Source organism: Mastigoproctus giganteus, chromosome 6 (assembly GCF_048544385.1).
Source record: "Mastigoproctus giganteus isolate SK-2022 chromosome 6, ASM4854438v1, whole genome shotgun sequence".
NCBI classification, from domain to species: Eukaryota; Metazoa; Arthropoda; class Arachnida; order Uropygi; family Thelyphonidae; genus Mastigoproctus; species Mastigoproctus giganteus.
This window is the reverse complement of record NC_143580.1, coordinates 208,725,561-208,748,218: the sequence shown is the minus strand read 5'-3', so window position 1 is coordinate 208,748,218 and position 22,658 is coordinate 208,725,561. Positions and strand designations below refer to the sequence as shown.

Here is a 22,658-nt window from a genome sequence, read left to right as displayed (position 1 = left end):
GCATCTTATTTTCTAGGCTGCTGCTCATTCCAATAGAAGCAGTGCAAGAATCACTTTCACCTCTGCCAGTCGCTACTGTTAATCTATTAGTCCTTGAATCCCCCCAATCTAGCAGTTTTCTGACCCACCTAACACTGCCTCGATAGCATCAGCAAACATTCTTGCATCCTTTCTATTTAAGTGTATCCCATCCCTGTAGAAGCAGTCTCTCCTGTTAACAAGTACAGACCAGGCTGAAAAAAATTCTACCCCTTGAGCCCTGCACAATCTTTCCAGGGCCGAATTGATCGACAGGGCTCTCATCATATACTCCCTCCTATCGTGTCTGGGCAGAATTGCAGACACTTTCAAATTCAACCCTAATTCACGGCTTTTTTTCATCAGTGACCTGTACTTGTTAAGTAATTCCGCTGGTCTCCTACTCTTAATATCATTAGTACCAACGTGTACAACTATATCACATTTTGTGCCCTTAAAAGATGATACTGCTCTACAACGTCATCAACCTTTGCCCATGGCAGACATACCCTGGTCCTGTTCCACCTATCCTTTTTACAAAGCATATTTCCCGTTTCCCTGACAATAGGGTCACCAACAACTACTAGTTCCTTTGGGACCAGCGCATTCTGCCTTGGGGGTTGCCGCTGTGTTGCGCGATGACCAAGTGCAAGCTCTGGCATTGGTGTGGGCAGCTGAGAGCTTGATGGGCCCCTCACTTGTAATCCTTCGAGGGCATCCACCCTGTCCTTCAAGCTCTCATATAGGCCCATAACAACACTGAGTTGTCGCCTGATTTCCTTACACTCCTTGCATTGCGCACATACAAAGACATCCCCCATGGCAGTATCATGTCCCATACCTGACTGCTCCGCAAACATCAAGCAAATAGTGCATCTTAAAAGGCTGTGATTCAGAGGGCAACTGCCCCCTCAGTTCTCCTCTGAGCCACAGCATTCCCATTAGCTTGAGCCTTTTGCTTTGCTGCTCTGGTTTGAGTCATGATTTCGATTTACTTTCAATAAAATTTCAATTTCAGTACAAAATTAAATCCTAAACTTGTATCCCAAACACAGTTATAACGCTATATTTATGTTTCAGTAACGAGTGTTATCTACGAAATCTACAAGTGTTATCTACGAAATATTTATGTTTCAATAACAAGTGTTATCTACGAAATCTACGAGTGTTATCTATGAAATCTACGAGTGTTATCTATGAAATATTTATGTTTCAGTAACGAGTGTTATCTACGAAATCCCTTTATATAACTTCCATATCAAGTTATGTATTAATTATTTATTTTTACTAATTATTTATGTTACGTAACCTAAGTGGTTATATGTATACTTAAAAGTACAATTTAATTGCCAATGAAGTTCGACAAGATTAATAGATTTTACTGATTAATTTTCCCGTAACAATGGCGGCTATTTACGAACAGTAAACACGTGGATTTGATACCCTTTCCGATACTAAGTAAAACCTACAAAATCTCTATCTAAGTTACTTTAAACTTAAGTAAATTTACTAAATTAAGTAAATTAAGAAAATTTTTTCTAGAAAATAAGTTAATATGTCAATTTAAACTAATAAAACAGAAAATAAATCAGAAAAAACTTCTCTGTTCCAAGAGCAGCAGAAAGGCACGTCCACACCAGCAACTCTCCTCCTCAGAAAAACGTGAAAGGTTTTTCTGAGGTTATGAAAGGTTTCTCTTTTATCCCTCAATGCTAACTGTTATTTTACAGGTTCCCCCCCCCCCCCCCAATCTGACTCTATTTGTTCACAGTAAGTCTTGTATATAATGATCACCTTGCGGAAGCAAATTCTAAAGCAGGAACCACCAAAACTGTGTATAGTGTTCAGATTGATACTAGACATTTTAAAACAAAGGAAAGGCATTATATTAATTCCTGATATTGAGAAACATCATCTCATTATATTAATATGATTTTTAAACCTGACTATCTTTTAAACCTGATTTAATGTTATTAGTGCAGTCCCTCAAGGTTCAGTGTTAGGTCCATTATTGTTTTCTGTATTTATAAATGATATTGATGATGGTATATCAAGCTTAATGTCCAAGTTTGCAGACGATACAAAGGTTAGCAGGGTTGTCAAGGGCACTGCTGACACTATGCTGCTGCAACAGGATCTGGAAAGGTTGAGCAGATGGGCTGAGAGGTGGCAAATGAAGTTTAACATTGACAAATGTAAAGTACTACATATGGGAAAGAGCAACCCCACAGCAACGTATCAAATCTGTGGTACTACACTGATAGTGGTAGAGAATGAAAAGGAGCTGGGGGTAATTGTGCAGGCAGATATAAAGTTCGCTGAGCAGTGCAGATGGGCTGCAAGAGTAGCTCATGGTGTCTTGTCAATGATATGCAGGAATTTTTCTAGCAGGGATAACAGGAATTTTAATTGCCTTGTATAAGGCAATGGTTAGGCCACACCTTGAGTAATGTATACAAGTCTAGGCCTCATTTCAAGAAGAATGTACAGCTACTGAAACGAGTACAAAGAAGGGCAACAAGATTAGTGAATGGAACAAAGGGGTACTCTTATGAAGAAAGGCTTAAATTTTGCAAATTACAGTGTCCGGAGACTAGGCGCCAACGAGGTGATCTGATAGAGATGTATAAAGCCTTGAATGGTTTGAGCATGCTCAATGCTGATGGGATTCTTCCTCTTACTCAGAATAATCATCTGAGAGGGCATAAATTCAAATTGAGGAAAGACAGATGTAGGATAGACATGCGGAAATTTGCCTTTAGCCAGCGGGTAGTTGGTTGGTGGAACAGACTTCCATGCCTTTTGTGGAAGTTGATAGCGTAAATAAATTTAAGGCTCAGCTGGACAGGTATTTCGAACGAACGGAGGGGTGAAATGGTAGTGTGTTTTTTTTTTTTTTTTTTTTCCTTCTCCTTTGGCTGATGCTGCATAAGCTTGCTTTCTTGCATCATATGCCTCTATTAATGCTAATGCTAATTTTAGGAGTATAGTTAATAAATTCGATGAGTTTGAAGTGCTAGTCAAGACATCAGAGGCAGATATCGTTGGGATATCAGAGAAATGGTGTCACACTTTGCTTATTGGAGGCTTGAAGTGGTGAAACCCATGTTTAGTCTCTAGAGCAAAGTTTCCGGCACCCCTCCCCTCCCCCCATACTTCTCCTTCAACCCAAGCACAGTACTAAGTACTATAGGTTTTGATACCTTTCGTCTGGGGTTTTCATAAAAAAAAAAAAAAAAAAAAAAAAAAAAAAAACACAGACATAAGCAGTGCAGAAATGGAATTTGGAGAGTACAATGTGTACAGAAAGGATAGACAAGACAGAAAGGGAGGAGGGGGTTATACTGTTAGTTAAGAAACACATAAAATCTAAGGAAGTGCATCCAATTGATGTTGGTGGACAAGGCAATGTTGAGTCTGTTTGGTGTGACATAAGCACTGAGAAAGGAAAAATGAGAGTAGGTGTGTGTGTGTTGTAGGCCAAATGAATCTGATGAGTATAATTAGCAATTGTGCAGACAAATAGAGTGGGCCAGTAAATCAGAGTGTCTTATAATGGGGGATTTTTATTTCCTAAAAATTGACTGGAATTTTTGGGTTGTTTACTCACACACTAGCAAGGCTTTTCTGGATTTATTGGATGATTGTTTTCTACAGCAGCAGCATGTTCGGGAGGCAACTAGAGGGAGTAATACTCTTGATCTCATTATCAGTAGTGATTCTTCATTCATCAAGAATCTGCTGATAAAGGAACCACTAGGTGGCAGTGATCACAGTGTCCTGAAGTGGGTTTTACTCAAAGAGGTAACTACCATCAAGGGTAAAGGGAGGTGTTTTTCTTTCTTAAAGGTGAGTACGGTGGTCATGGGACAGTATTTAAATTCTATACGATGGGACCAACTGATAAAGCTACCAACAGCAAATTCAAAATGGGAAGCTATTAGGCTTTTCATACCAACAACAAAGAAATATTGTTCAAGATTTAGGCCTAAATAGATGTCAGATGAACTAATTAGACATGTGACAGAAAAGAAAATTGCATGGTATACATATAAATTAACATGTGGCACAGAAGCCTATGATAGATACAAGCTGGTCTGTAACCAAGTAACAAAAGAGGTTAGGCAGGCAAAGGCAGATTACGAGAAATCTTTGGAAAAGGACACAAAGGAAAAGAGCAAAAAGTTCTTTACTTATGTAAACTCTAGAAGGAAGGGGATGAAGTTGATTGGTCCACTTGATATCGATGGTTCAACTGTTGATGATCCTGCTCATGTAGCTAAAAACTAAATGAATATTTTGCATCTACATTCACACATGAAGAGTTATTCAGGGAGGGTAATGCCAGAGGTGTATTCAACTCTGGCACTAAGCTAGATAATCTTGTAATAACTGAGAGTAAAGTGGAAGAAAAATCGTTGAAGATAAACATAAGAAAGGCACCTGGGGTGGATGGAATCTATCCAGTTATATTAAAGGAGGTGGCAAAGGAAGTAAGCAAACCCTTAGCCATAATTATGAGAGCTTCTTTGGACTCAGGGGAGGTACCCATGGACTGCAGATGTGCAAATGTGACCCCAATCCACAAAGGGGTTACAGGTAATTACAGACCTGTTAGTTTAACTTCTGTTCCAGGGTAATTAATGGAGGCACTGGTTAAAGAGGCACTGCAGGATCATCTAGCCAAGACTTCAGTTATAGCTCAGACACAGCATGGATTAGTTAAGGGAAAGTTTTGTCTGACTAATTTGTTTGGATACTATGATGTAGACACAAAGGAACTGGATGCAAAGAATAACTTTGATATCATATATATTTGGATCTTAGAAAGGCCTTTGATACTGTTGCACATGGAAGACTGCTGCACAAATTGGAGCAGTGTGGCATTTGGAGGCAAACTGCTGCTATGGATAAAGAGATAGTTGAGTGGGAGAAGAGAGAGAGTGTGGTAATCAATGGACACTGCTCTTCATGGACTAATGTTATTAGTGGAGTCCCTCAGGGTTCAGTGTTAGGTCCATTGTTTTTTTCTGTATTTATAAATGATATTAATCATGATATTTCAGGCTTAATGTCCAAGTTTGCAGACAATACGAAGGTTGGTGGGGTTGTTAATGACACTAATGACAGAATGCTGCTGCAACAAGATCTAGAGAAGTTAAGCAGATGGGCTGAGAGGTGGCAAATGAAGTTTAACATTGACAAATGTAAAGTATTACATATGGGAAGCAGTAATCCCAGAGTAATGTATCAACTCTGTGGTACCGCACTGACAGTGGTAGAGAATGAAAAGGACCTGGGGGAAATTATGCTGGCAGATAAGAAGTTTTATGAGCAGTGCAGACAGACTGCAAGAGCCACTCCTTGTGTCTTGTCAATGATATACAGGAATTTTTCTAGCAGGGATAAGGAGGTGATTATCCCCTTCTATAAGGCAATGGTCAGGCCACACCTTGAGTACTGTATACAGGTCTGGAGGCCTCATTTTAAGAAGGATGTAGAGCTGTTGGAACGAGTACAGAAAAGGGAAACAAGATTAGTGAACAAAACAAACGGTTGCTCTTACGAAGATAGGCTTAAATTTTGCAAATTACAGTGTCTGGAGACTAGGCACCTGCCAGGTGATCTGATTGAGGTGTATAAAGCCTTGAATGGTTTGAGCATACTCAATGCTGATGGGATTCTTCCTCTTGCTTAGAATAATCACCTGAGAGGGCATAAATTCAAATTGAGGAAAGACGGCTGTAGGATAGATGTGCGGAAGTTTGCCTTTAGCCAGTGGGTGGTTGATTGCTTGAACAAACTTCCATCTGTCGTAAAAGTTGATGCTTAAATAGATTCAAGGCAGAACTTGAAAAACATTTGGAGCGAGGGGATGGGTGAAATAAGGGGTTTTTTTTGTTGGTTTTTTTGCTGATGCTACATAAACTTGCTTTCTTGCATCATATGCCTTTGCTAATTTTAAATCAGCAGTTATATGAAAGGTCACTCCTAGGTCTTTTACCTTGTGTTTTCTAATTACAAGAGCAAAAATAATTATATAATTATAATTGTAAAATAATTGTGTGATTGTTAGCACACCTATGGAACATTTGATATGTAATATTGAAATAGCTGAGAAAATACTTTCAACTTTTGCTGTAGATTTATCTGATTAAGAGTGGATGAGACCATAGTGTACAACATATGAGATCAAAATAGATTAATGGTAAATAGAAGATTGTTTATGTATACTTTAATATTAGGCCAGTTGAGAACCCTACAAAACCAAAGTTCCTGTCATTATTACTAAGTGTGAAAAAATTAGATAACCAATCTGATATTTTGAACTTGATAACTTCAGAAGAATAGGTAAGAATCTGAACAAAATAGTAAAGGATTACAGATAGGGTATGCTTTCAATTTGTATAACAGTAAATCATGGCTGTCCAAGTCTCTGTTTTGCCACCACTTTCCAAATCAATAGCAGTGATCATATACACAGTGTGGTAAAAAAAAAAAGTAATGAGACTGAATTTTAAGATATAGACCTAATGCAAGTACTGCTCCAGGACACTAGAAAAGCACTGAAGTGTGACCTTGCCAGTCCAGCCAAACAAAACAAGTTGGCCTCAAGTTACATTTCTGTAGAGACGTCCTTTATACATCATGTTTAACATCACCATCAGAAACCAAGGAATGGAAAAACTGATGAACATCACGTTCTGTTGTTTTGTCTTTTTCAGTGACCTCTCTCCAGATAAAACTGGGAACACTCTGAAACAGAAGAAATGTTACAAACAGCATATGTGGGATGAGACTCCCTGATCATAAACATTTCAATGGTTTAAGCATTTTAAAAAGAATAGAGAGGATATAGCACATGATCTTCAAAGCAGTAAGAAGAAAATGCCCTGCAGCCCCAAACTGTTGGACAAAGTGCACAATGTACTAGTAAGTAACCACCGATTAACACCGAGAATACTAGCAAATGAGTTAAATGTGAATAAGGAAGCGAGTCAATAATCAATAATTACCACAAACTTCAGGTAAAGAAAATTTTATGCAAATTCTGTTCCACACTGTTTGCATGATGAGGAAAAACAGATGACTGGACATTTGCAAAGATTTTATTGAAACAGCTGATAGTGAACCTGGTTTCCTAAATAGCATTATTACCAGGGATGAAAGTTGGCGTTTCCAGTATGATCCTGAGACACAAAAAAAAAAAAAATAAATAAATAAATGAAATAAAGAATTGCCGATCATAATGCTCACCAAGACCAAAAATCAAATTTTTTTTCCAGAAATTGCATATCAAAACCATACATCCATTCTACGTCAAAAACGCATAATCTATAAGGAATCATTCCTGAAGGAAGGAAGGAAGGACAGTTACCAGCAATTAATAATCATTGCTGATAGCTGTCCTTGCTGGTATTAATACTAATTAATATGTAGAAGTACTGAAATGTTTGATGGTGAGAATCAGAAGTGTGCAGCCAGAATTAGAACAGTTCTGGTTGGTGGCTGTTGTGCTATAATGCATCTTCTCGCACAGCAATCAACATGTAGATGTTTATGGCTCACAAGAAGAGTGCAGTGCTCCACACTACTTTTTTTTTTTTTTTTTTCCCCAATTGAAATTTAAAGTAAAAGGACTCTGATTTGACAGTTTATGACATGCAGAAGGTTATTGTTTTTAGATTTGTTTGTGCATCGGCAACAGGCTCTAATGCACTAATTACTGTCTCATCTTTCCTTTGTCATAAAAGTGACAGGAGTTCAGATAAAGTGATATTTATTTATACATCCTCTCAATCTCCTAGAGCATACTGTAGAATTAAGAATTAACTGATTGCAATTATGAAAATGAGAGGAAAAAGCAGTTTTCCAATCTTTTTGATACAGCAGGAATTCTATGATGATATGCTTTAAGGTGAGTGAGCATTAGCAGTTACTGCATTGTCGAGGGTCAGAGTTTGTTAGTACGTAACTGTGAGTCGGGTATGTATGACCAATGATTAATCTGGCTAGGATGGTTTCTTCTTTTCGGTTTCATCTCAGGCAGGATTTCCACTGTTTGACTTCTCTCTTCATTTCAAAAAGTTCATTATTTCTTTTATCTTTCTACATGCGTGTCCAGTGTTCTTTATATGTCTGTTTGATATCACAAGAATGTGACAACAGAACTAAATGTGACAACAGACAAGTTTTCCCCGAGTCTTTCCGAAGCTTGTATAAATGCTGTAACAAATGTATTCAATCCCTCAGAGAACTACTTTGAAGGAGACAGGTAAGAAACCTTCCTAATCTATATTTTGCCTTATTTGAATTCAGTCTTATTACTTTTTTTTTTTTTTTTTGTTTACACCTACACTGTGTATAACCAAAAAGTGATATTATTGGTTACAAAAGTGAAGGGTGCAATCTATGTTCCTTGTGCTGATGACAGTTGGGGTTATTCATAACTTCCTAGCTACTATAGTATAGAGTGTGATCATTTAATTCGTGGACCAGTGCAAGATATTATCTTAATTGTCATTATCTGAATCTTCTGTGGATTTCTCCTTCTCCAAATACTCTCCCTTGAACTTTACACACTTTCACCACTACCATACCCACGTATCAAATGCTTCTTGCATGCCATATTTCGAAAAACTGCAAAGTGCTTACATTGTGGCTCTGTGAGCATCATTATCGGACATGAAACACTTGCCTTTCACAGCTTTCTTCATGTGTGGAAACAGAAAGAAATCACACAGGTCTAAGTCCAATGGATAAGGAGGATGTGGCCAAACCTTGGCACCTATGGCAGTGACCACTATGCTGCACAATATCAGCCATATGGGGCCTAGCATTGTCTTGAGAGAAAACCTCACACTGAAAAGTTTTTAATGTTTTTCACGAATGTCAGAACAAAGTTTGACTCTGAGAACCTCAAAACCATGAGAACCATTTGTTTGTCAGCCGAAAGAGAAGCTCGAAATTTCTTAGTTCTTGGTGAATCAGAATGCTTTCACTCACTCTAAGGTTATTTTGTCTCTGGATCATAGTGGAAAATCCAACTTTCATCACAAGTCACTATTCGATTTAAGAAGTTTTGACACTGTTTCAAAACAATCAACCATTTCTTTGCACAAGTCTACTCTTTGCTGCTTTTGTTCTGGAGTCAAATTGTGTGGAATCCAGCAGATTCTCAACATTTTCAGGTGAACTTTCACAATATTGTGAGCATTACCACATGAAATGGACATTCTAACAGCTAATTCACAAAGTATAATTCACATGTCTTCATCCAAAATTTCCTCAGTTTGCTCAGGAGTTGTTGAGGAGGAAGACCGACAAGGTCTTTGATCATCTACAACAGACTCATGGCCATCACTTAATTGCTTATGCCATTTAAAAAGGCCATTCTACCAAGATACTCATTACCATATGTTTCATTCACCTCTTTTAACTGTTTCCGATGCACTTAAACCCCATCTGATACAATAACAAATCACATACCACTAATCAATCTATAGGTCTGACATGATACTTGCTTCAAAATAATCGTCAGTGACACACAGCTAAAAAAACTCTTAATGCATCACTAGCTCAACAAGTACTAGTACGCACGCACAGAGTTTGCTCAGTAGTGATCGGGGAGAGTGCCTCTAGTGGCAGTTATGGAAAGTTTGTGGAGTAAACATAAAATTTTGCACCAGTCCAAAAATTAAATGATCACCCCATTGTAAAATAATTTAGGCAGTAATTAAGTAAGAATATGGGCTGATAGACTTCGTCAGCATGAATCATACAACACAGTGACACTTTTTTTTTTTTTTTTTTTTTTTTTTTTTTTTGTGGAAAATTTCTTACATTAAAGGATGCTTTATATTCACAATATTACCTATAGTTCTAGCAATCTATCTTTTTAAACGTCATTCAATAATACACGTCAATATATTCAGAAATTCACACAGAAGCTTCAAAAACTGCAATCTAGAAATTTATGACTGAATATTAAGACTGAATTGATGTATTTAAATAAATAATTTAAAAAAAACCTATTAAAACTCAAAATTCTCAGCAGCCATTCAAACTCTTCCATATTTCATAATATCATAAAAAAACTTACCCTGGCATTTTCTAGGGCTTTTTTTGTGGCAGATATGGGTCTGAACTTTGTCAGAGACTTTCTGTCATTTAAGAGAACCTTTAAAATAAAGTAAAAATATATAAAAATAATGTACATAAAATAAAATATATAAATATAATATATAAAACTAGTTGTACCCAGCATAACATATGCGATCAGCACCATATCTTAAAGGTTATTAATTAAATATCAAGACATTTTATTTATTTATTTATAAATTTCATTATAAACAGAATTAAAAATTTCATTCTTCTCAGATACAACACTTAATGAATCCAGTGATCTAATCTTGAGAAACCAACATATAGTTTCCCATGACTGAATACAGGTTTCAGAAGGTATAAACATATTCTTTCAAAAGTCTATCCCTGTGACTTGCTGATGGTGATTGAAAATGCTAAACATACAGGAAACTGTCTTTTTTGAATTTGAAAGGCATTTTGTATCAGATGGAATAAGATGCCGTTCACATACGGTATTTGCCGTATGAGAACGGCATCTCAGTTCAATCCATCTATTATGCGAGCCTCTACAATGTGTCTTTGTAGACAAGTAATTATCAATCTTGTTCCATTGCAGAGTCCCCTTGATGACATAAGATTCTATAGTAGCATGATTCAGTTTTAGCTTGTGAGGAGGCATCCTGCTGGTATTAAGCTGCTGAGAAATTCTTCAGGGTATGCCAGATGCTCACTTGGTTAATCGCTTGCTACAGTAGCCACACTTTTGCAAACAGTCTCTTCTCGGGGAATATGGTCTAACACTTCGTTGTTCAGTTCCAAATAATCTTCATTTGTAACACTTAGTATACAGTACACTTAGCACACTTAGCCTTTGAGTTGCTGAGCTGTAACGGTGTTGAAGTTAATGTCACCAAAGAGTTGTTCTACAGGGTCTTGTGTGTTTGAAAAACAGGCTGTAGGGTCATTGCTTCCCTTCCATTGGATTCACAATCCCAGGCAGGATTGCAAGTAAATGGAACAAATAGATCAGGTCTCCCAAACTTTTATACACTTGTCCTGGCATTGCATCTTGATAGTTTTGCTGCATGTACCTTGGGCTTACTTGGAAAGTCAAAGGCAGAATTATAATCTTCCCTGCTCTCAAGTTTTAGTTCTGAGCTCTTGGTTCTACTGCATCCAACAGTCCACGGTACATTTCCATTCGTAGATCTTTCTGATTATGGTGTAAATAGTTTTAATCTAAATCCTTCAGTCTTCACATAGGCATCTACAATGCATTGCTGAAATAATTTCCCACAGCTATGAATTAGGCTAAAACCAGGTCTCAACACAAGTCTATAAGCAAAGAATTGTAACTGTGTTACTTTAATACGTTTTGCGGTTCTCTCTCTTCTGCATGTTGCAGTTCCTCATGCCAACCAACCTCTCCACACTGGAATAGCAACGGATACACCATAGGGTCTCCATCCTTGTTTAGCAGTGATATAATTCTACAGCAGTCAGCTGTAGGATATATGCATATGTCTCTATTTGCAGTTCCCTGTCTTCTCCAACAAATATTGCAGCAAACTCCGTTTTGGATGTAGGTGCATTATATCATTATATGCGTTATATATCTTATCTAAGTCTGGGTCTTCTATAAATACCATGCACACATTCATTGTTGGATTGGCCCGGGCTAGTTGATGCATTTGTTTATATGACTCAGCAAACGGATCAACTTGTCGTAGGGTCTCGTCCAATTGTTACATTACTTCGGCCATACACCCTTGGTTTGATTGTTTTTCAAGCCGTTTTGTTGTTGCTTCAGCAGGATCAAAAACATAAAGTTGTCCGCATCCTGGCTTATTTCGCTCATTTGGATACAGCAGTGAGACCAAACGGTAAATCTGGCTGTGTATTCTTAAACAGTATGGACATTTCCAGGTGGTGATTTAATATCTCCGCCCATTGATGTGAACGGCAATGTGAGTTGTACTCTCATATATGTTCTCTGTAGTTATTTGCTTCACATGTCCCTTGTAAGCAGCTCTTGTAATAGAGCAGGTGTCTCAGACAGTGAGTTAAGTGAAACCTTTCCATCATGACAGCATTTAGTGAATTTATTTGATGTGTTTAACTCATGTCCACAATATCTTACATTGCAATACTCACAGTTGTAACACATATTTCCCTTGTCATGCTCTTCAACATTAATTACAGCTTGTTGATTATTTGCATCTGGTACTTCTATTTGGTTAGTCCTATGGCATTTCCAATCTTGCTTCTCTTTCTTCAATGTTTTCTGACCATCTTCCTAGTCATAGAGTCTTGTTTCACTCTCTTAGTCTATTAGATCTTTCTTCTAATGTTTCATTAGTATTTATTCTACGGTTTCTCAAAGTTCTTACAACCTGTTCAGCCATTTTTACACTTCTTAAAACTTAAATTGATTATGTTAATTAGTTCACCATTTTTTTCTGAGTAAAGACAGATAATATAAAAAGTCAAAAAAGAAGTTACCTTTCAGGTATATCTTGCCTTTCTTCAGTCGAAAAAAGTTAGTATAAAAATTAATAAAGAATGCCCGGTATGGTGGTCATGTGAGGTGAACTGCATGAACAGGTTACTATTAGCAGCTGGCAACAATTAGCAGTTGTTGTCAGCTGCTAATAGTGGACAAAATCTGCTTCTCACTCTCCTCTACAAATATGCTAGTGGCTCAATAACATTTAAGTCTGGTATTGTGCAGGCCATAGGAAATACCTAGCTTCAAACCAAGATTTGGCACACCTGGCTGTGTGTGTGTGTAATGGAGAATTATAATCTTGAAAAATGGCATCATTTGAACCTGGTCACTCAGAATATCAAGGTAATCAGTAATATTAATTTGCCCATTCAAGGTGATATGAGCTAAAAAATACCAAGGTATTGTTGCACAACCCATTGTTGATACTCCTCCTCCATGTTTGATGGTTGTAACAAGACAGTCAAGAATGATTTTCTTCCCTTAATAATCATCAAACATAAACTCTCCGTGTTGGAAAAAGTGTGTTGTTGTTATGGGAGTTTCTGGCGCAAGGGCTACTTTGGCCAAAGGTAGTGAAGCTGTATGTGATGACTGCTCTGGGAGCAGTTAAAATTGATCATACACTTGAATTCGTTTTAGGTACAAAAAGAATTCGGAGAGGTTTGCATTATTACCTATGATGCAGCTGAGTGACAACGGTTCTTGTAATGACAGGGAGCTGAAAATACACTGTCAGACATTGTTAAACAAGCTACACTCAATGAGTATATGCTTTACTGTCAGTGGTTTCAAGCAGTGCATACACTGCGGAGGATCGTTTCCTGTGAGCAAAAAAAGATCAGTGAGGTGAGTATGGCCTATTTGGCTTCTGGCTAGAATTACTTCTTCTTTTCTATTTTTACGCAGGCTGGAATTCCATAATTGTGGTTCAGGTTTCAGCTGAAACAGCTTGTTCTGTGTTTGATTTCTCCACATAAGTGCCCACTGCTCCATACATTTTTTTTGGATATTGCATCTACAATCAGTATACGGGACAAGGTCATTTGTTGAATTTATGCTGGAGGGATGTTTTGCAGCATTATCTGCGCATTCATTTCCTTTAATACCGCTGTGCCCTGGAATCCAAGAGAAAACAACAGTTTGCTGATGTTCGTGAAGACGTATCAGCGCATGTCTTAAGATTTTCAGCAAAGGATTATGAGGTGTCGTGTTTTTGAGAACTGAAATATGTTCCAAGGCAAGCTTAATAGCATGAAGTTCAGCAGTATAACTGCTGCATTCTGCAGGAAGTGTAAGTGAAATAGTTCTGTTAGGGAAGACAGTAGCTGCGCCCACTTTATTACCAGACTTAGAACCATCAGTGTAGATCTTAGTAAAGAGGGAATAATTCTGTGTATGGACAAGATGTAGCTGTTGGGTGTTGGTATCTGATATAGCACCTTTTCCCCACTGCTCAAAGTAATCATCACAAGAAGGCGTGAAGGTAATCCACGGAGGATCTGGATCTCTTAAGTCACTGAGAACATTATGAAGTTGAATATTCCAGCATTCTGTTAGATTTTGGAATCTGATACCAGTAGGCCGAATTGTTCATGGTTTGTTTGCATAGTGGATTATGTACTGAGGATCATGTAGTAGTGGCCAAATAGGATGTGTGGGGTGACTTTTAATTTTAACAGAGTATGTCATCAATAACATCTTTCTTCTGATATTCAGTGGAGGTTCGTGGGCCTCAACATACAGACTTTGAACTGGCGATGTTCTGTATGCACCTAGAACAATCCTAAGAGCAGTGTGTTGGATGGGAGCAAGACGAGCCAAGGTACTCTCTCTAGCAGAGCCATAAACAGGTGCTCCATAATCCAGCAGCCGAGATCTAATTAGGGATCTGTATAGACGGAGCAAAGTGTAACGGTCTGCACCCCATGATGTACTGGAGGTTACCCGGAGTACGTTCATTTTCTTAATGCAAGTAGTTCGTAGGTTTTTGATGTGGTCTTGGAAATTTAGCTTCTTATCGAAAATTAGTCCTAGGAGACGAATATTGTTCATGACTGGAATAGGATGACTGTCCAAGAGTAGCTCAGGATCTGGATGGATTTTGTGCTTGTTGCAGAAGTGGATAGCTGTAGACTTTTGCTTTGATAGCCTGTATCCATTTTGGGTCATCCACAGTTCAATATTATTTATTGATATTTGTAAGTGCCTCTCGATATAATTCATATTCTGGGAATGACAGGATAAGGTAAGGTCATCAGCGTAGAGATATGAGTCGACAGTGTTTGGAATTCTGTTTGTGATATTGTTGATTCACATTGCAAATAAAGTGGCACTGAGTACAGAGCCTTGTGGGATTCCTTCTTCTTGTATGTATGTTTGTGACAGAGCCTGATGGTATCGGACTTGGAAAGACCTGTGGCGAAGGAAGTTTTCAATAAAAGATGGTAAATGGCCTCTCATATCAATAGTATGGAGATCCATTAGAATTCCATAACGCCATGTGGTATCGAAAGCTTTTTCTATATCAAGACAAACCATGACCAGATGTTGATTTCTAATAAACGCATTTCTTATGTTTGATTCCGCCTTTACCATAAGATCTAAAGATGATCTATTCTTCCGAAAGCCAAATTGATTGCTGCTGATTATGTTTCTTTTCTCCAGGTACCATGTTAATCGGCGGTGCACCATTTTTTCCAAAGTTTTACTCAAGCAGCTGGTTAGACATATCTGTCTATAGTTGTATGGAGCCGAGTGATCTTTTCCTGGTTTAGGGATAGCTATTACGTAAGAATGTTGCCAGGAACAGGGGAATGTGTGTTCAGAATAGACCCTATTGTAGAATTTTAGGAGTGAGGACAGAGATTTTTCATGTAGATGTTTCAGCATTATATAGTAAATACCATCAGGGCCAGGGGCACTGTTTCTAGAGGTATTTATGGATTCTTTCAGTTCAGATAGTGTGAGTGGTTGATTATAAGGCAAAGAATAGGTAGTTTTGAAATTTATTTGGGATTTCTCAGCTTCAGCTTTAATTTTTTGGAATGATGGCTGATAAGCTATTGAGGCGGACAACTAGGAGAACGCAGTTCCTAAGGTGTTTGCAATCTCTGTGTGATCAGAGATCTCCTTCCCATTCCAGTTAAGAATAGCTGAAGGTGATTTAAGATATTTGCCATTCAACTGCCTTATTTTTTTCCAAATTATTCTGGAGTCGGTATCTTTGTTAATTGTTGAAGCGAATTTTATCCAAGAGTCTTTTTTGGCTTTTCGGTGGATGTATCGTGCTTTGGCTCTAAGTCCTTTATAATTAATAAGGTTTACAGTGGTTGGGTATTTGCGGAATTGGTTCCATGCTGCATTTTTTTCTCTTTTAACCGCGTAACAGTCTTTGTTCCACCAATGATTGATATGCTTGCGGTTTCCTAGTTGAGACTGCGGAATGGCGATTGTTGCAGCTCTAAGTATCTGTGCTGTTATATGCTCTGTGACGGTATCGACGGGAGAAGACTCAATTATGTGATCATTAAAAGAGACATAATTTTTATATTTTGCCCATTCTGCTTTGGAAAATTTCCATTTCGTTTGGGTTTCAGTTGTTTTAGAATGGGTGGTTCGGCATATGACAGGATAGTGGTCGCTGTTCAGAGGATTGTCATGTATTGTCCACTCGACACTTGGGAAGAGGATAGGAGAGCATAGCGAAAGATCTATTGCCGAGGTTGAACCAGTAGGAAAATGAATGTAAGTGGATAAGCCAGTGTTCAGTAACGTTAAATTCTGTCTGTCTAGTAACATTTCAATGAGCTCTCCACGTCTATCTGAGACAGGAGATCCCTATAATGGATTGTGGTAAAGTCTCCTAACAGGAGACTTTACCACAATCGTAATTGCAGAATAAGGTAATTGCAGAATAAGGTTTTCCAGTTCCTGAATTGAACATGGTTTATTGGGTGGAAGATAGATTGAGACGATCGTTAAAGCAGTGCCAACCACTATACAAGCTGCGACGGCTTCTAGGGAAGTTTGGAGAACAATTTGCTTACAAGGAACTGTTGAGTCTATCGGTATGGCTACTCCTCCATGAGCATTTTTTGTAGTGGACCTGTCTTGACGAAAAAGAGTATAATATTTAATTGATACAGATATTTGAGGTGTTAAATTTGTCTCTTGTAGGCATATACCCACAGGATGATAACGGTCGATTAACTCGTATATGTCATCTATGTTGCTACGAAACCCTTTGCAATTCCATTGGATTATGTTATTCATTGTGTAGGTTTAGAGTTAGCAGTCGAATCCGTCTGTTTTTTAGACGTGCTCTGTTTTTGACAGTCAAATTTTATTTTTTCCTTTTTTGGGAAGAATGGACGTGTGTCCATGTCGACTTCAGCATATAGATCTAGAATGGGTTTATCATAGGTATTATTCTCTGCAACATCCATATTTGTGGTATCATGATTTCTTTCTGGCATAATCTGAGTTTTCCATTTGACCTGAAATAGCTGGAGCCTGAGTAGTAGGTGGTATTGAGATTGGTGTGGTATTAGTCCTATCGACAGTTTGTTTTGTGGATTGTGGTGCAGATGATAAGAGTGATCGAGCCCAGTCAGAAATTGACACTTTTGGTGGAACAGTTGTATCCGTCTGAGTTGAAACTGTTTGGTATCATTTGGATGCTTCAGCATATGAACGTTTAGGTATGCTTTGTAGAAGGTGTTTTCTCGCTTCGAGATATGTGACTTTGTTAACTACTTTGTATTTCTGGATTGTTTTCTCCAGCTTCCATTGCTCACAGGATTTAGAGAATGCTGAATGATTGCCTTTGCAGTTTGGACATCGTGATGATTCGGCATTGCAATCGGTATGAATATGCTCCTTTGATCCGTAGTTTGAACATACTGAATTTCCTCAGCAGACAGTTTGGGAATGCCTCGGCAGACAGTTTGGGATGGATGCGGCAGTTTAGGTATCCAGCTTTTACTGATGAAGGTAGGTTCGGTGTAGAAAAGGTAAGAATAATGCTGCGAGTGGGTACAAATTCTCCATCCTTCTTTAACATTATTCGTCTCGCTTGAATTACTTTCTGGTCTTGGAGTTCTTGAACAATCTCTTCCTCTTTGACATTCAATAGGTCCCATTCGGATATGACTCCTTTAGAGGTATTAAGGGTGGCATGAGGAGATACCTTAGTGGGGACTCCACCAAATGATGTTAGTTTGAGGAGAGACTCAGAATGTTTGCGGTTGGTGGTTTCAACTAATAAGTCACCAGATTTCGGTCTGCGTACCATTTTTGGTGATCCGGCTACACTTTCTAAACATTTTTGTATGTAGAAAGGAGATGGTGTACCTAATGACTGATTCGGTAAAGAATGCATTATGATGAAAGATGGGTATTCCATTTGAGGTACATCAGTTTTCATCCTTTTGCGGTTTTGATTGTCACAATTTTGTTGCAAATCCATAGGATTTGCAGTCTTTAGAGGAGGGAAATTTTCGTTTTCCATGATTGCTCCTTTTAGCCCTGGAAGGATAACTTTTCCTTCCAGGTTTCCGGCCCCGCCACGGGGAGGCAGGAGCAGTGCCACGAGGTGACCAAGCGGCTGTTAGTTGTGTTGGTGAGAGATATAAAAAAGAAACAGAAAGGTAACTTCCCTTTCTGGGCCTTTGCCTACTTCCTGTAGTGTCAAAGAGCTACTCTAGTATAAAATGAAAATAACGGTAATCACAACAAAAAGAAACTCTATATATAGCAAAAGCTCTTTGAAAAGATCGCTTCAATGAACGCACTTTAATCGCTTGGCCACGGAACGCTTGGCACCCGGGGCCGGAAAAAGTGTGTATGATCATTCATCTGAAAATACAAAACGTTTCCAATCATCAGGTGTCCAATTTTTGTCCAGTTTCCTCCAAAAACCACTGCATCATTCTTCTAGCATTACCATCAGATGAGTGGCTTGGAAAGTGGCTTGGAAAGTGGCTCTACTATAAATTTCAGCTTTATGAAATTTCTAGCAAAATGATACTTCGTTCAGTACGACTTTGCTAGACACCAAATTGCTGAGACTTGCATTAAGTTATGCAGTTATTTTGGAGGCAGCAGTTTTATGTTTTTGAGATACAATTCTTTTCTGTGCCTGGTGGACTGTTTCAGTCAGCTTTGATTTTTTGATACAATTCATCCTATCATCAGATTTTGTTTTTCTATACTTGGTGAATGCAGACATCACTTTCAATGCTGTTACTCTGGATACATTAAACAAATCAGCAGTTTTAGTCTCTAATGCCCTAAACGTGCACCAATGTTTAACCTCTTTGAAACAGGTCAGACTTTTTCTCCATGTACCTTTGTCATATCACCTCTAAATAAGCATCAGCTTTTATCAACTTTCTTTCACAGTACTACCTGTAACACACACACACACACACACACACACACACACACACACACACACACACACACAAACACACACACACTGCATGCTCATAAATACATCACACAGCCATTACAAAAATTTCTACTTTTGTAGCAGGCATTTCAATTATATTGTCCATCCCCTGTATATGTGTAGGGATCCCATAAGTCTAGAACCAGTCTTATTGAAAGACATCTTTACCCCAAGATGCCTTTGAGTATGGAAGAACGAATCCAGATAATTCTTCTCGTAGGAAATTGGAGTTAAAGAGAAGTCACTGTAGAATTTAACATATTGTATCCAGACCACAAGCCAATAACACAGAACTGTGTAAGCAAACTTGTTGCGAAGTTTAGGAAAACAAAGTTTTCCTAATCCATGCAATGGACCTTCAAGAAGGGCCACCAACAATGATGCCATCCTCTCTCATTTATGCAAAATGCTCTAAAAAGTCTCTTCAAGGATTGTCCTCTGAGACAAGAGTGTCAAAAGGTAGCACTCACTACATCCATACCATTCATGAGCCGTACAAACTTCAAATCTTGCAGAAATTATGAAAAAGATGGTCCAGACTGATGGATGGCATTTTGTGAATGGGCTAGAGAACGATATGCTCTAAATGCAAATTTCTCATCCACAATTTTCTTTAGATGAGGCTGTTTTTTTCAAACAGTGAGGCAAATTGATAGAACACTCAGTAATAGTCTAAAAACAATCCTCAATGGTTTACTCATTCAAGGGAACAAGGCACTACTTGTAATGGTATGGTGTGGCATATAGAAAAACCACAACATAAGCCCCTTCTTTTTTCAAGGAACTATCACTGCAGAAGCCTTTTTAAGAATGCTCAACAAAGAAGCATTCCAAAGTGTCTTGAACAAGGATGAAGATATTTCCAATGTGGTTCTAGCAAGATGGTGCCTCTGCACATTGCAGTGTCCATGTAAGAGAGTTGCTGCACCAACAGTTTCCTGGTGATTGGACAGGATATCAAGGGCCTGTGGAATGGTTAGCGAGAAGTCCAATCTCACACCACTCAATTTTTTCCTATGGGGTCAATTGAAAGTGCTGGTCTACATGGAGAAAATTCAGTGCTGAACATTTGTGGCAGTGCATTACTGATGCATTCAACACTATTACTCCTAACCTCATTCAATGAGTGTGCATGTTGACTCGATATCTTGTCTGGATTTGTGTATCGAGAACAATGGTGGACACACTGAGCATGTTCTGTGAATAAAAGTGCTTGTATTGCAATTTTTTATATTTCCCAATGATTCCAGACTACAAGGGTAAAAACATTTTGTCCAGAGATTAGTTTAGAACAAACATATCCCCTGTAGTAACATGCAGCAAAAAACTATTTCCTCACTGAACAAAAGAAAAGAATCTTGTCTTGTTTTACACTCAAAAAACCAAGGCAAAATAAATGCCTATGACTAAGTCAGAGTCATCCTTCTGACTTGGTCTACTACAATAATTAACTTCCAAAATCAAAATGGAAGTGGAAGATTTAAAAAAAATCGTTGTATAAAATATTTGCACAAAACATTCTTCAACATAACTAGCAGTAATGACCTCAGTATATGTGTGTGATATGATGGATTGCAAGGCTTTGTTCAAATATTCAAATGATAGCACAACATTTAAAAAAAAAATAAAAAAATAAATTATTTTATTCCAGCCAGAACAGAGAAACATGAACAGACTTTCTGCACACATGAGGATAAAATGCCTAGAATTACCAGCTTGCTTAGACTGTTAGGACTGCTTTCACCAAAAATTCTGTAATTTAGAAATCCTTTCCTTGAGTTCATCATTGGTCTTCCTTCACACTTTTGGACCATGAACTGCATCTGAACATGAATTAGTGCCACATACTAGCAATTGCTTGTACTTTTCAAATTTATTAACTCTGAAAGTGCTCGTGCTATTCTCATCACTTCTACTATTTTCTATTAATCTAGTTACAGATTTATAGAAATTTGGGGCGCTTCCGTAGCCAAATGGGCAGGAGCAGCAGTGCATAGCACACGCTTCTTGATTAGACCAGGGTTCAAGGCCGTGACCACCAAATGCGGAGGATGCGGAAAGGTCAGGGAATGACCACCGCATATCCCCGAAGCAATATGGCCTTAGTTGTTAATGCTCCTAAAAACCAAATAACAACATAATAACATAGAAATTTGTTAACTTTATTTTCTTATTTAATGTATTAAATTTCTTATATAAATTATTAACAGAGATTATTATTATAGAAACCCATTTCCAAACAGCACACCAACATGATCAGTACAACTCTTAAGTTATTTGAAAAAAGAGACAAATAAACATTTGGCATGTATAAAATCATTGTTGCTATGAAATGCTACACCTATTTTTGATTTTCTTTCTATGCACCAAACACTGTCCGTATGCTTATCTGTCATCATATAAAAATCATTATGGAAATCCTATTATCTCAAAACTTTATACTGCAACACATTGGACAGAAAACTTGAGTAATCAAGACCCGTTAATATTTGTAAATTTGGACAAATGCTAACTTATTGCGATTTTCTCTTGTAGACAATCTGTGTCCTCATTTTGAATTATTTTTTTTTTTTAAATCAAAAGATCTGATTTTAAGTTAAATAAAAAAATAAAATGTTAGATAAAATATATAAAATATTAAGAAATATCATAGAAATATTATAGATATTTTGAAATTTTAAGTCAGGAATTCTCTTACCTGAGATTTAAGTTTTTAAGGAATAACTGCATCACGGTAAGGAATAATTAGAATTTTCGGAAAAAGTATTGAAAGACCTGCCTAAAGATTTGTGAACCTTGTAACAGGAAAAAGGAATGAAAACAATCTTTGATCCTCAATCCATGCATTGAGAATAACTAGGGATATCCACTTATCCCTACAAGTTTCATCTATCTTTAGGCAGGTCTTTCAATACTATTTCCATCTATTCCAATTAAACCTTACCTGGATACAGTTAAATCTGAAAAACTTGAAAATCTCAGGTAAGAGAATTCCTGACTATGTATATATTAAGTGCAACAGCATCATTAATACACAGCCAATTCTGAATAAACAGAATATTTATAAGGCAGCATTGTTTTAAGTTATATCTCATATTGTGAATACCTTCACAACGAGTTGCCATGATACTGCACTACTTCACGACTAAATAATGCTTCACCTAAGGAGAAGACTACTGTTACTTATTCTCAGAGGGCACCGTTTCAGGGCTATTTGGCCCTTCCTCGGAGAATTCCTGACTTAAAATTTCTAAAATATAATATTTCTATGATTAGCATTAGTAGAGGCATATGATGCAAGAAAGCAAGCTTATGCAGCATCAGCCAAAAAAAAAAAAAAAAAACTGCTCCCATTTCACCCCTCCGTTTGTTCCAAATACCTGTACAGCTCAGTCTTAAATTGATTTAGGCTATCAACTTCCACAACAAAGGATGGAAGTCTGTTCCACCAAACAACTACCCAGTGGCTAAATGGTGTGACATAAGCATAGGTAAATCAAAATTGAGAGTAGGAGTGTGCTATAGGCCTAATGACTCTGATGAGTATAATAAGATACTGTACAGGGAAATAGAATGGGCCAGTAAATCAGAGAG

General features: G+C 37.7%; 1 protein-coding gene across 4 annotated transcripts in view; it reads right to left on the bottom strand.

Annotated features, from left to right (window-relative positions):
- LOC150084913 (poly [ADP-ribose] polymerase tankyrase-like) overlaps positions 1–22,658 on the bottom strand; it is a 1,170,388-nt gene that overhangs the window by 740,199 nt on the left and 407,531 nt on the right. For all 4 annotated transcript variants that reach the window (XM_090376702.1, XM_090376704.1, XM_090376701.1 and 1 more), the window contains one exon: positions 10,121–10,198. In XM_090376702.1, the coding sequence (XP_090232828.1) occupies positions 10,121–10,198 (78 nt within the window). The remainder of the gene's footprint in view (positions 1–10,120; positions 10,199–22,658) is intronic.